Below are 14,241 nucleotides of genomic sequence, written 5' to 3'. Positions count from 1 at the left end.
TTGTACACATCAGCAACAAGACCAGCAACGTGGAAATGACAATTTTATGCATACTTCTTACCTTTCTTCAGACTTTGTGATTGTAACGGGACTACAAATGTTTTTGTCACAATCTCATTACAAAGCTGTTTCTTTATTTTCCATGCAATATTCAACAGCTGTAGAAAATACTTCAAGGTGGTAACATAATTCCTTGGGGGATACGTTGCAATTTTATCAAATTTGCTACCCTCTGTGATATTCTTGATGCCCACAGCATAGACTGTAATACTCTCCTGTCTTAGTTTTGATGCTGGTTCAGTGTAATCATCCAAGGATTGTCCATCAGTGATAACCACAGCAATCTGTTGCACTCCTTGTTTTTTTCTACTGCCTGCCTCTTGAGTGAAAACCTTATTCCTCAGGAATTCAATTGCTATTCCAGTATATGCTTGCCCACCTCGATATGGTAAATTCTTCAGATAGTTCAGTATTTCCAGTTTATCTTTGAATGTGTCAAGAGTGAACTCTAGTCTTGGTTCATTACTGTACAATACTAGCCCAACTCTTACATTGCTTGGAGCAATATCTAGGGCATTAACAACTTTTAACAGAAAAGCTCTAATCAGCTGGAAGTTTTTTGACCCAATTTTGCTGGATTCATCCACAAGAAACACAATATCTGCCACTGTTGCACTGGAACACACTAAAAGCAAAGTAAATAAAAGAAGATAACATTACCGTAGGTCACACTGTGGAACTATGGTTAAATATAAAATCCCATATGGCCATTTCCTAGAAACAAAATCCAAGCAAATTGTCCCCTCATTCAGAACAGACAATTTCACTGCAGCCAACCCCTCAAGACCACTGTCCTGTTCCCCTTAGTTAATACAGATTTATAACAAATTATGCACAGTCAAACATTGCAACTGTGTGACTAAAGGTGGTGAATATATGTATTTTTTCAATAGAACATCTCTGTAAAGGTGAAGCTATCAGTCATTTGCACTGTTTTTCCCTCCCAGCCACCTGAGAAGTTGCTCTGGATTACCAGTGAGTTAGCTACTCAGCCTGCCAGTTTTGCTCTTCTGATACACCGTACCTGCTGGCACACTTGAATCAAGGTCGTAAAGCTTCTGAAGGGAAGTTTCTATGTTACTGACAATGTTTTGTTGCACAAGGTCAATGCTCTCCACTTCATAAATCTGATCAACCTTGCTAGAGACTTCTCTCATCACTTCTGTCATATCAAAATGTTCAACATCAACTGAGATAACTTTCACCCCCATCTCTTCTAACATCCAGGCTTCTTCCATGATACTGTTTCTAGATCCAGAAGATGTGAAGATCACAACAATCTGTGGAGTGCCTTCACTGAGCCGACTTCCTGCACCATTCATTAAAAAGGTTTTCTTCAAAAATTCCATGACACTTTCATGCTGCAATGAGCCTCCAGTGAATGCAATGCTGCGCTGAATGTGCTCAAGCACCTCTTCTTTGTTTTCGTATGTGTTCAGTAAAAACTCTACCTTTCCTACGCCACTAAACTGGGCTAGGCCAACTCCATGCTTGTTAAGCCCAACATCTAGCTGCCTTACTATTTGGGAGATGAAGTGTTTTACCCTCTCAGACGTTGAAGGCTTCATGTTCTCAGTGGAATCAATAAGGAAAATAACATCAGCATATTGTTTTGCAAATGCTGCAGAGAGGGGAAAAAAACAATGAAAGAGCTGCTGAGACACTTGTATCCAGACCTAGTTTTGAATGTAAGCTAAAGAAGAACTGCAAACTTGTCATTGATGTTCACAATTTTAAGTTTGAACATGAGCTATAAGTCTACAACATACCATTTAAACATGCTACATTATAGCTGTAATATTATCTTTCAGCAAGTTAAGCAAAGAATTCTAATAAAAACAATCTTAATTTAAAAGAGCATTAAAAATGTCTTGAGAATCTTCTATATATGAAAGTATTTATACAGAAGAATTTTCACCTTTCTCCCATCAAATATATTCTACTTACGACTTTGAGGGGGTGAGATTGCATGCCTTATTTCATTACAGTAATATTCTACTTATCAAGGTCTTCTACATCCCTGCTATGATCTAGGTTGCATTTAAGAACTGAACCCATCTGAACACTTCAGAATAAACTCATCTTAACAATCCCATGAGGACTTGCTCCTAAGGGCAGAAAGTCCTTTCAAATATCAGAGGAAGCCCCAGAACGTAAATAAAGTTATCTTAACTTCACTTAAAGTTAATGGAAAGAGATGCACATTCTGCAAGGGGAAGTCAGATGCAAGAAAAATGAAACAAATGAAGACCTAAGTGTGTCTTTCACTGTAACAGTTTATGATGGAAAACGAGATTAGAGACAGTTGCCTAAGTACCAACATTAGTGTCTAATCCCTAACTTTTTCTCAACAAGAAAAGTATTAAAGTTATCCTTACTGACCTCTACAAAACTAGAAACCAGCATAATGTAGTTAAAATTTACATCTAGTATTTTTAATAGTTGTTACTGATTTAAACTCAATTTTCTTTGTTTTGATGTTTTGTTACCATGAGGTTTTTTTTTTAATCCCATCCTTTTCCATGGTTCAAACAACGACAAAGTCTTTTACAAAACAGAAAACTCATTTTCTGTGAATTTTGTTGTTCAGAAAATATATTGAAAGGATTGGAAAATATGGCTTCTCTTCATTTTCCTCACTCCTAGAATGTTCAATCTGAACTGAGTTTTTAGAAGTATTAAGTGTCCAAAAGCATAGCTTCATAAATAATTCTGTGAAGCTGTTCAGAGACATAAGAAATATTCTATTAATGGCTCCACCAGTACTAATGAGGTTGAATTGAATGTATTTCATTAAATCAGCAAATCCAACTCTGATTTTCTTTGCAGTCCATTAAGGTTCTCCTTACAGAGAGAACTGTGCATAAACTTATCTTTGTTTTTAACAATTAAACCCCATTGAATTCAACATAGACACTGAATTGTGCTTAAAAGAACAGGAACATCACCCTGAACTATGAATTAACTCAGATTTAGCCGCATTATTTTCAATGGAGCTACATGACAGCAACAGTTGTATAAAATAACATCAAAATCAAGACATTTCTACAGTCTGTTTTCATAATTATGAAATGGCACAAGAATAAGGACAATTCCTTACCTTGCATCTGATTTTCAATTGCAATGCAGAAATCTTGCAGAAGTCTTGTGGAGAGATCTGGAAGGTCATCAAAACTAACAGTGCTATACAGATATTTACGGAAAGGTCTGCTGGCTATTTGCTGAAGCTCAGTTGTATTCTGGATACCAGTTCCAACAACGTAAATGGAAATGCCTCTGTACCTCAGTTTCTTGGCAGGCTGTTCTACTTCATCACTGGATTCTCCACTGGTGATGAGAATGGCTAACTGAGGGACATAACTCTTTACTCTACTACCAGCAGATTCCGTGAAATACTTTGTGTTGACAAAATCCAGAGCTCTCCCTGTGTAAGTTTCTCCACCTCTGTATGGCAAATTCCCAATCTGCTCCAAAACATCATTTTTCAATAAATACTGATTCAGTAAGAATACTTGGTAAGCTTTGTCACTGTATTGGACCAGTCCAACTCGGACCGCGTCAAGACCAATGTCAAGCCTTGAAACCAAAGAAGAAAGGAAGTTCTTCACTTTCTGAAAGTTTTCCTGGGTAATACTTGTTGAAGTATCCACTATAAAGACAACATCTGCCATCGTGGCTTTAGTGCAAGCTGCTCAAGAAAGATGACATAGAAAAACAAATTACTATCATCTCTTCTCTAAAATTGTTCATGAATAAGGGAGAACAGAAAGTACATTTTATTGATCATGAAAAGTTATAACTGTTGTATGTTTCTGCCTTTCTTCCTCTCACCTTTCCCCACTTCATTTTGAATATTATAAAGGTAGATTTCTATTCAAAATTGGCAACACTTAAAAGTTAATAGTACTGTCAACATATGAAAGATATTAGAAGAAAGCTATATTTTGGCAACACACTGCAATTATATAATTTATCTACAAATAGAAAAAGCTGAGGAGAAATACCTTTTCAGGACATATCACGGGCAAACTGTGCAACCAGTCCAGTTAACTGTTCCACAAAACTTTTATAGAACATTGTGAGAGCGTCACTACTAAGCAACAAAATCTTTCACTTTATAGCTTATCTGATGGCTCACTCACTATTTCTTGAGGTTCATGCAGAGCAAAATCTTTAATGCCTATAGCATACAGCACGATGCCTGCATCCTTGGCTGCTGTGGCTGTTTTGAGTATTATCTTCAGCTTGCCCACTTCTTATCTCAGCAGCTGTTTGAGGAACCTCTTTATTTATTTATTTTGCCACCAGCACTTTTAATGAAGTGACTCTCATAAACTAAAGGATACGCCCAGTTTTGGTACCTCCTCTCATGTAATGCAGTTTCTCTATCTTCAATGGGATTCCATCCTTGTTATAGTAGGGGCTGAGCAAGAATTCAGTGCTTGGTATATTAAGCTTCTTTTTTTCCCCTTGTTCTTCACACAGTGGGTCTGATGTCACATCCTTCCATACCATTGTTAGGCAAAGAAGAGATGCTGAAATTCACACCAATATGACTTCCATACACAGCTTGCACACATGAAGTCATAAGCAGCGAATGCATATGATAACTGCTGTACTTTTTTTCTGTATATGAACCACAATCACAAAAATGCACAGACTTGCTGTCAAGTGAGCTACAAAAAAAAGTTACTCATACACTTTGAACTCCAGACTGCAAGCATGCATTACTAACAAGTCACGCTGACTTAAAGAGGACTAAATATATCTACTTATAAGAAATACTGAACTCATGCATTTCCACACTTTTCAGGGCATGAATGAAATTGTAACAATTTCTTTACACCAAGAAACACTAGGAAGGCATTCAGCAACTGAATGGTATGCTTCCTCAAGCAGTAGTCAGTTATTCTGGAAGATTTAAGATAATAATGCTGAGCCCTGGATTTACCTTACATTTTGCTAATTGCAAGAATGCAAATACATATCCAGGCTGCCAAGTTTTTAGCTAGGACACAACATAATCTCTACCGTAAAACTTCTTCCTTACTTTTGAAAATACATAACCTCAGCATGCACAATCAAAAATGAATTGTAATAAGCTGTTGCATTTCGTTTTACTATTTTTAAGAAAATTCTCTTACCATAGTTTAAGTGCATGCATTATGAAAATATACCACATCCTACTTGTTACAGTTGGTGTTACAGCTAGAAAAAAATACGAGGTGAAAATGGGAAAAAAAAACAAACAGGGAAGGAAGGCTCACCTGTACCCAAAGATCTAGGTTTGCAGGAAAGGCTCTACAGAGGAGGGATCTCCAGAAAGAGAACCATCCTTAGTGGCAGTCAGCCCTTAAATGGGGGTCTAGGAGAGGTGCAGCCAGGCTCCACCCCTTCCATCACACAGCTGAATCGCCTTCACCTGTGCTCCATGGCTGACTCAGTGCTTGCCTCAGGTGATCAATCAGTGCTTCAGGCCCTGACTCAACAGTTCCCATGCACTACTTAAACAAAAATTAAACTATCACTAATTCATTGTCTCTCACTGGCACTGAATATGCATAGGAAAAGAAAAACTATTAATTTGAAAATTAGATATTTCTTTAATGTATTACCAGTCTGTTGTGCATCTAGAGTGCCAAAGCTGGATACAAAGAGAAGAACAAGGAGTGATATCCAATCATCCATTTTGAAAATCTCCCTAGAAAAACAAACAAAGTAAGAAATACAGAGCATAATTTCTCAGGAGTTTGATAGCTGTGAGTGAAGTGGCTTTGTGTACATTTTATTAACATCACAGAGGCTTTCTAGTCCTATACAATTTAAAGTAGCATTTTAAATTCCAAGTTTCTTTCCTTATGTTCAACATATACATTTTGAACATAGAACTGTTAATGCCTGACTTTTGGTGGGTGTCTCTATATAAAATAGACATGGATAAGGATAAGCAATTATTTACAAGTTAAATATGCTAGTTAGTCAGCAATGAAGATGCCATATGAAAGAGCCACAACTCAACGCTGGGGGAAAAGGGAATGAAAATCTCAACAACAAAGTACAAAATTAAGCTACATTAAGCTTGAGCACACTAAACAATGAAGAACAATACAGTTTTGAAAAACTTTCAGTTGTAGAACATAAATATATTAAATAGTTCATAGAACACAAATACAATAAATAGTTTTAAGAATAAAAATAAATGGTAAGCCAGGTCATAATCATTGCCTTTGTTTCATTCCCTACTCCTTTTTTAATGATAGCTAGCAATTACCTATATTTTTTGAATGTTACTGAGCTGATACATTCATGGAAATACCTGTCTTAATCCCAAGATTTTCTTTCTGGGAAGAGGTATTACATTCTACCTGCCAACTGACATAACTCAGATATTATGATAAACACAGAGTAACTGAAAAAGACATTCCACTGGGGTCACCCTGAGAATTTCATACTTAATACACAGCTACTGATAGAGATGTATTAGTCTGGAAGATATATGGCTATTGAACTTTATCTTTTACCAGCTCTGTACAGCCAAAATTTTATACAAAGCATTGTTAAGCTACCAAAAGTATGGAATAAGCGAAATGTTGCTCTGTACCAGGTAATTGTTTGAACCTGTTGGTTCGTCCTGGCAGACACACGGATCAAAATAAAGAGGTAGGTTAAAGCACTTATATTCCAGGCTTGGTTCAAAACAGAGTACAATTTCGGTAGAATCTACACTGTTACTTTTGAAATAAACAAATAAATAAAATATTATTGCAGGGCTTCTGGAACTCTGATGAGAATAATTTACCTAGAATTCAGTTTTGGAGCTGACTTGCACAGAAATTTCCCAAGCATCTGTGCCTCTGACAATGCTTAATGCCTAATATTATGCTGGCTTGAATATGGCCTAGACTTATTAGTAGTAGAGAGGGAAATATATGTGAAGAGATATAAAAGCAAACAGACAGCAAGCGAAAACAAGCCACTTCACCCTCCCAGCTACTGGAGGAATTCCTAGGCATGCTCACTGGAATTCAGAATCATTGTTGTCAGAAGAAAACATTCTCAGACACAGGAAAAATCCCCTTGAATGGGTATGGAACTGAATCTAAAAAGAGGAAGAGAAGATTCAAGCTCTGGCTACAGCATAACAAGTTACACACATTAGGCTGGGCTGTGTAGGGATGGGGTCAGGAAAGCCAAGGCCTGGCTTGAACTGAACTTGGCAAGGGATGCCAAAAAGAACAAGAAAGGCTTCTACAGGTACCTCAACCAGAAAATGAAAGTCCAGGAGGGCGTACCCCACCTAGTGAGTGACAAAGGCAGATTGGTAACAACATACAAGGAGAAGGCTGAGGTACTTAACAGCATTTTTGCCTCAGTGTTCTCTGATTACTGCTCGCCACACAGCCCTCAAATGTTTGTTTTGGTAGGAGGAGATTGGGAAAGCAACGTCACTCCCACAGTAACGAAAGATCAAGTTCATGACCTCCTGAGAAACCTGAGCATCCACAAGTCCGTGGGTCCCAATGAGATGCATTGCAGTGTCCTAGGGGAACTGACTGATGTAGTTGCCAAGCCACTCTGGCAATCAGGTGAAGTCTGTGGTGACTGCAAAAAAGGTAACATCATATTCATTTTTAAAAAGGATAAGAAGGGTGACCCCAGGAACTACCAACCAATCAGTTCTACCTTTCTGGGGAAGATCATGGAACAGATCCTTCTGGAAGCTATGCTAAGGCACATGGAAGGCAGGGAGATAATATGGGAGAACCAGCATGGCTTCAGCAAGGGCAAATCCTGCTTGACCAACCTAAGTGGCCTTCTATGATAGTGTCACTGCATCAATGGACAAGGGATGAGCCACTGATGTCATCTATCTCGACTTCAGTAGGGCCTTTGACACGGTACCCCGCAGCATCTTTCTCTCCAAATTGGAAAGATATGGATTTGATGGTGGGCTGTTCAATGGATGAACAACTAGTTGCAGGATTGAGTACAGAGAGTGGTGGTCAATGGCTCAGTGTCTGGATGGAGACTGGTGATGAGTGGTGTCCTCCAGGGTTTGGTGCTGGGGCCAGTACTCTTCAATATCTTCATCAATGACATTGGCATTTTGATGACACAAAGCTGTGGGGTGCAGCCATTCAGAGGGACCTAGACAGGCTTGAGCAGTGGACCCAGGTGAAGCTCATGAGGTTCAACAAATCCAAATGTAAGAACTTGCACCTACATTGAGGCAATTCCCCTTACCAATACAAGCTGAGGGATGAAGGGATTGAGTTCAGCCCTGCCAAAAAAGACCTGGGGGTACTGGTGGATGGGAAACTGGATATAAGGCAGCAATGTGCCCTTGCAGCCTAGAAAGCCAACTGTATCCTGGGCTGCATCAAAAGAAGTGCGGCCTGCAGGGTGAGAGAGGTGATCCTGCCCCTCTGCTCTGTGCTGGTGAGACATCAACTGGAGTACTGCATCCAGATGTGGAGTCCTCAGTACAGGAGAGACACAGACCTGTTGGAACACATCCAGAGAAGGGCCACAAAAATGATCCATTGAACGGAACACATTTCTTATGAGGACAGGCTGAGAGAGCTAAGGCTGTTCAGCCTGGAAAAGAGAAGGCTGCGAGGTGATCTGAGAGTGGCCTTTCAGTATCTAAAGGAGAGCTACAGAAAATAAGGGGACAGCAAGGTCTGTGGTAATAGAACAAGGGGAAATGGCTTCAAGCTCAAAGAGGGTAGATTTAGGTTACATATAAGGAAAAAGTCTTTTACAGTGAGGGCAGTGAAGCACTGGAACAGGTTGCCCAGTGATGTGGTGGATGCCCTGTCCCTGGAGACATTCAAGGCGAGGATGAATAAGGCCCTGGGCACCCTGATGTGCCCATGGATGTCTCTGTTCATTGCAGGGGAGTTGGACTAGATGGCTTTCAGAGGTCCCTTCAACTCTAAGGATTCTATGATTAGACTTTTAAGTATCTTCAGAGTATGTGCTGAAGGCAGGATATATTCACATACATGCATATTCTCTTTATTTCTATCACTTTTGCTTGATGAACACCTGCTTGCCACCAGTGGACAAAAAAGTCCCAGTGATCAGAACAGAGGTTCACCTTGCCCAATCCCTTATCTTTGTCAATAGCTCTTAGATTAAGGAAAGAGCATAAAAAGAAAGTTAAGAAATGTAGGAATGTTCTATCTTTCTCATGGACTGCTTTAAAGGTTTCTGACCTCTTTTGAAACCAGCTGTAGATTTATAACAAGATCACAAGCCAAACAGATTGTTTATCACATTCTAAACATCATTCATGTTCTACCAGAAAAGCAAGCCAATTATCTGTGAAAACAAAGTTAATGACCAAATGCTGCTGTTAGCACTTTGCTATACCAGGTTTTAAATTATATCTTGGATCTGCGAATACCACTTAGTGGAAAGGCTGCAGCTAGTCTAACATCATAGCACAGGGTTAAGTTCCAACATCCTATAGTAATGACATTTAATATTATCCTAGGTTTTTCAAATAACAAAAAGCAATGAATAAAAATCATCCATTCAAGAACATATTCTACCCTCAAGCAACAGTAAAATATCATTTCCAGGCATCACTACAGCAAGCTCTGTTCTAGCTCTTAAGGGTTCTTTGGAATGTCTTTGGGGAGAAAAAAAAAACAACACATCTGCTCTATTTCAAGAAACCTATACTTAGAGACACTACCTATTACGAATGCTGCAGTGACACAGAGATGCCAGAAGTAACTAATGTCCCAATGCACCAGAAGGAATTCCAGGTACAATATTGTGGTTAAAAAGGAAAAGGGCCAAGAAACACTGGGTTGCTTTGTGGAAACCTTCAATTCCTCTGTGTTTTTCAGTTCCCCTTAAAAAACACTTCTAATACAAGCAAAAGCTTGATGTCATATATGAAACCATACAAAATACAGTTTTCCAACATCTTAAATGACATCTTCAGATTTAAATTGTATTGATTATTAAATTTTCTGTACATAGCCCTGATAGCTAGTGAACCTCTTCAGCATTCTCTCTGATCCCTTTGATAATTACCAATTCTCACTACTATGTTTCATTACAGCCTCTTTTTTAGACTTTAATCAGCAAAAAGCTTTGATACCATTAAATATTATAATAACATCCAAAATAAAAATATCAGTATAACTTTCATTAGTGTATGATGTGTAATACCAGTGTCAGAGGAACAGTAAGCATCTTAAACAGGATGATCTTGTGAGAGTAACAGAACACTGGAACAGGCTGCCCAGAAAGATTGGAAGTCTCCTTTTCAAGACCTACCTGGATGCCCACCTGTACTGTAGGGAACCTGCTTTAGCAGGGGGTTGAACTAGATGATCTCCAGAGGTCCCTTCCTACCCCTACAATTCTGTGACCTTAATAAGTTCATGTACATCTCTCAAAGCAGCTAGAAAAGTATGCATTCAAGGGCAGTAAATTAAAATGTTACCAGTGTTTTCCTTGAAAAATTCCCTCCAGTCAGAAAATACCTCTATGCAAATTTACATCTTGCTGCCAGGTTTTATTTTGGTTCTAAGACTTCTGAACTCATACACTTACTGCCTCTAAAAATGAAAATACCTCCACTTATTTCTTCACTTGAATCATCAACCTGTTTCTTTCTGATAAATAGATAGAATATTCCCTGCAATGCAGCATCTCTCAAACATATTCTGATGGTTACAAGGGGCAGAAGGTTTGATTAATGGATTTAAGAAAAGAGAATGTAAAAGATATTTTTCAGAAGATATTTATCTGACATTGTATGAAATGCTGGAAACAGCATACAGAAAGATGGTTGTACAGGATACATGTATAGAAGGATGACATCACTCCTTGGAATTTTTGAAAGAGTTAACTATTTAACATCATCTAAAACACTGTAAAAGCAGAAAGCAATTTGCTCTCTGAAATATTTTCTTTCACAGTCTTTTCCCAGGAAGCTTTAGCTATGTCAATATGGCAGTGCATTAATTCAGTCCAGCAAGACGCCTGATAACTCTCCTACATTCTCTCTCTTTTGGAGCAAACAGAACACAAACGTCTTCTGCAAGAAAATGAGCTGATCCAGAACCTACCAATAATTTTCTGCCAATTTCATAATTTGGGCAGGTCAGCAACTTCAAAGACTATCTGCTGTGGTTTAACCCCACTAGGCAGCACCATACAGCAGCTCCATAGTGGGACAGCAGAGGGTGAGTCAGAAAGTTACAAGTGGGAGAGCTCACAAGCTGAGGTAAAGATGGTCTACTCAGTGAAGCAAAGGCCACATGTGTATACAAAGTGTTGCCCTGACAAATAGCATTAAACACCTCACACTGCTACTAACATAATGAGGGAATATTTTTACTATTCTGCATCACCACGTGAAGATTTCAAAGAATAAAAGGCTAAGACAGTGTCCCATGCATGGAGGTCTGAAGCAAAGGATTTCCTGAAGACTGAAATCAAAAAGGAGATCCAGAGCGTGCTTCACAGCTGTTATGTGCACAAACAATTTATGTTGAAGAAAGTCTTTCTGGCAGTAAATCATAGAAATTTACAAAGGCTTAGGTTGGAAGGAATCTTAAAGATCATCTGGTTACAACCTCCCTGCCATTAAATTCTGGCGAGTTTCACTTTCCTCTAACTATAATGGCAAAAGATTTCAGAGCAAAACAGTAACTTTGTGAAAAACCCAAGGGAGTTAGTAACACTGTGCTTCTGGGCAGTCACTGTTTTAGCAAGGAGCTTGATTTTCCTCTGTGAAGCAACCATTACAGTTTTGTACCACAGTCTGTCTTACTGTTGCACAGTAAGATGCACAGTAGCCAGTGGCTGTTGAGCTACGTAACTATTTCCATGCTTCCTAATGGCTGTGGGATCTATTTTCTCCCTTCGTCTTCTCCCAGCCTTAGGGTTCATGATGTTCTCTGTTCATAGGGTCAGATACTCCATGCCTAAAAAGCTTCTCCCACTCTACCAAAAAACTGAGAGCAGAAGGGAACCAATTTCCCACTTGCCCTTTATTTTCCCCTCCAATAGCCCATAATGCCATCGCACTTTGGGTAGATTCTTTAAATGCAGAGACACTGCAATTTTAAAACACATACAGATTAATTTCCCTACTTGTACCATTTATTTTGCTTAATTTTTATGAAACCACATGAACTTCCAGTCATACACTGCTTACAGTATTAACAGAAGTACTTTATGCCTCCTTTATGCATTCTTCGACATTTGCTAAACAAGTGATGAAGTATTAAAGCTCAGATACTACAGATCAAATCTTAGGTTACTCAGATACAGTGTCATGGAACATTATCAGTTCTGCATATTAAGCTAGCAACGTTAATATGGAAATTTAATTAATAGTGCATATATGAAGTCCCATTACAGGATACCTAATACACATATCAGTAGTTAATTACATAAAGACATACACATATAGATATAATCTATGTAAATGCTAAGACAGCAATTTCAAAGGGAAAAAAAAAAACACTTTTAACTCCTAACTTTTATTTTATTTTATGCTATTTTATGAAAATAAATTGAAAAATATTAAAGTTCTTAGAAACCACTATAAAAATACACATACTTTGCAGCACATCTCACTGTCAGTATTTTTTCTTCTTGTTTGTTCCCAGAGACCCACTCTTATATATACAAGAAATCTCAAATGAAGAAGCAGATCAATAGCACTCCTGAATTCTTTAAATTCTTCATAGAGATTACTTGCAATTATATTTTGGTTTTCATTTTAATGAGCTACTGTCCCGGTTTTATGTACTTTAATGTTTTATGTAGTAAGGAAAGTCATTCAGTAGATGCTTGCTGCCAGAGAGAAATCCAAAATTAAATGTCAATACTTCTGAAGTGCATTATAAAAAGCATAGGTATTTTGACACAACACCTGTTTTGCACCTATCTTTTATAACCGTGATGCATGCAGAACTTCTCTTCACACCTCGGGGTGGAAACATTATCCTGCTACTTTGTCCATGTATTAAGAGAAGGAACACAATCTTTTTCGTGGCAACTTCAAATCCCATCTCTAACAGTGCAAAGTATGTGATCATGTAGCTTTTTCTTACCTAATGAAGTACCTCTGTTAGATTTCTTCAGCTTTTACATCCTGATTTCAGTTCTTCTGAAGTCTTTTGAGAAAAAAAGAATAAAAGAAAAAATAGAAAAAGCCCACAAAACTGAGTCTTGGAGTACAGCAAACAGAAATGCTCGCCTCACATGCCCTAGTTAGTTACTCCTTCCTCCCCATTCCTTTTCTCTCTCTAAGGAGAATTTAAAGCCTAGATTCCATCTGTGCAGGTTCCCAGTTTCACCAAACAGTAAAGCTAGAATCAACCCATTCCGCCCCCGCACAAAACTACTATCCTCATATGTTCAGACGCTGAACTTTCACCACTGAGATAGCAATGCCAAAAAAAGGATAAATGTGGCTGTAGAAGTTATGCAAAATATTTACAGTGAGCTGACATTTGGAAAACAGAGAAGTCCTTTTATCAATCATCTCCTCTCTACAGACTTTTTTTTTCTTCAATTAGCACATTGTCTTTCGGTTATCCCTGAAATGTCTCAGGAAGAAAGCTGCAGCTTCACCTTCTTCAGGTTTCTCAAAAGGAAGCAGACTCTTCTAATGACTGCAGGCATAATCACATGGCTAGACACTGAATCAAGCAAGGATACCCTTGGTGACTTACCTGACTTTGGAGGTCATTGTAATCAACACAATATTCCAGATGTTCCAAAGGGTGCTTTCATTCCAAAGGACTTAAAAGCCTCAGCTGGAAAGAGCATGGCTAAAAGGATTGGAACACTTCCCATGTACAAGCACACACACCACCACATTAGGTGTCTGTACACAGTCTTAAATGAAAAATTGACTGAAATTAAAAGTAATGTTCATTTACTGTCAGAACTGTTGTCTGCCTGTCTGTCAGCTAGTGGAATGAATGCTTACCTGTTGACTTGATTCTAAGAAATGGAGAGGGTCGTGATTTTCCATTTCAGTATTTGATGCACCTTTTGTAAGCTTATTGTCCATTTTTCTGTTTCAGAATAAAGCTTAATAATTAGTAAGTTATTGTTTAGTAAGTATTAAACATTATCACTGATATCTATATGCTTCCTGCTGGTTTCAACAGCACCAGTTGTATATAATTA

The 14,241-nt window shown here is 38.3% G+C and overlaps 1 protein-coding gene across 1 annotated transcript in view; it reads right to left on the bottom strand.

Moving 5' to 3' along the window:
- Positions 1–5,796, bottom strand: part of COL6A6 (collagen type VI alpha 6 chain) — a 46,088-nt gene extending 40,292 nt beyond the window's left edge. Inside the window, exons 1-4 of the mRNA XM_085226444.1 lie at positions 5,676–5,796; positions 3,161–3,748; positions 1,085–1,681; positions 62–685 (exon numbers count right to left, since the gene is read on the bottom strand). Of these exons, the coding sequence (XP_085082570.1) occupies positions 62–685; positions 1,085–1,681; positions 3,161–3,748; positions 5,676–5,796 (1,930 nt within the window). The remainder of the gene's footprint in view (positions 1–61; positions 686–1,084; positions 1,682–3,160; positions 3,749–5,675) is intronic.
- Positions 5,797–14,241: the final 8,445 nt, after the last annotated feature.

This window comes from Meleagris gallopavo, chromosome 6 (genome assembly GCF_905368555.1).
Source record: "Meleagris gallopavo chromosome 6, MGAL_WU_HG_1.1, whole genome shotgun sequence".
Taxonomy (NCBI): domain Eukaryota; kingdom Metazoa; phylum Chordata; class Aves; order Galliformes; family Phasianidae; genus Meleagris; species Meleagris gallopavo.
Note: the sequence above shows the minus strand (reverse complement) of the source record. Positions and strands in the feature narration are given on the sequence as shown.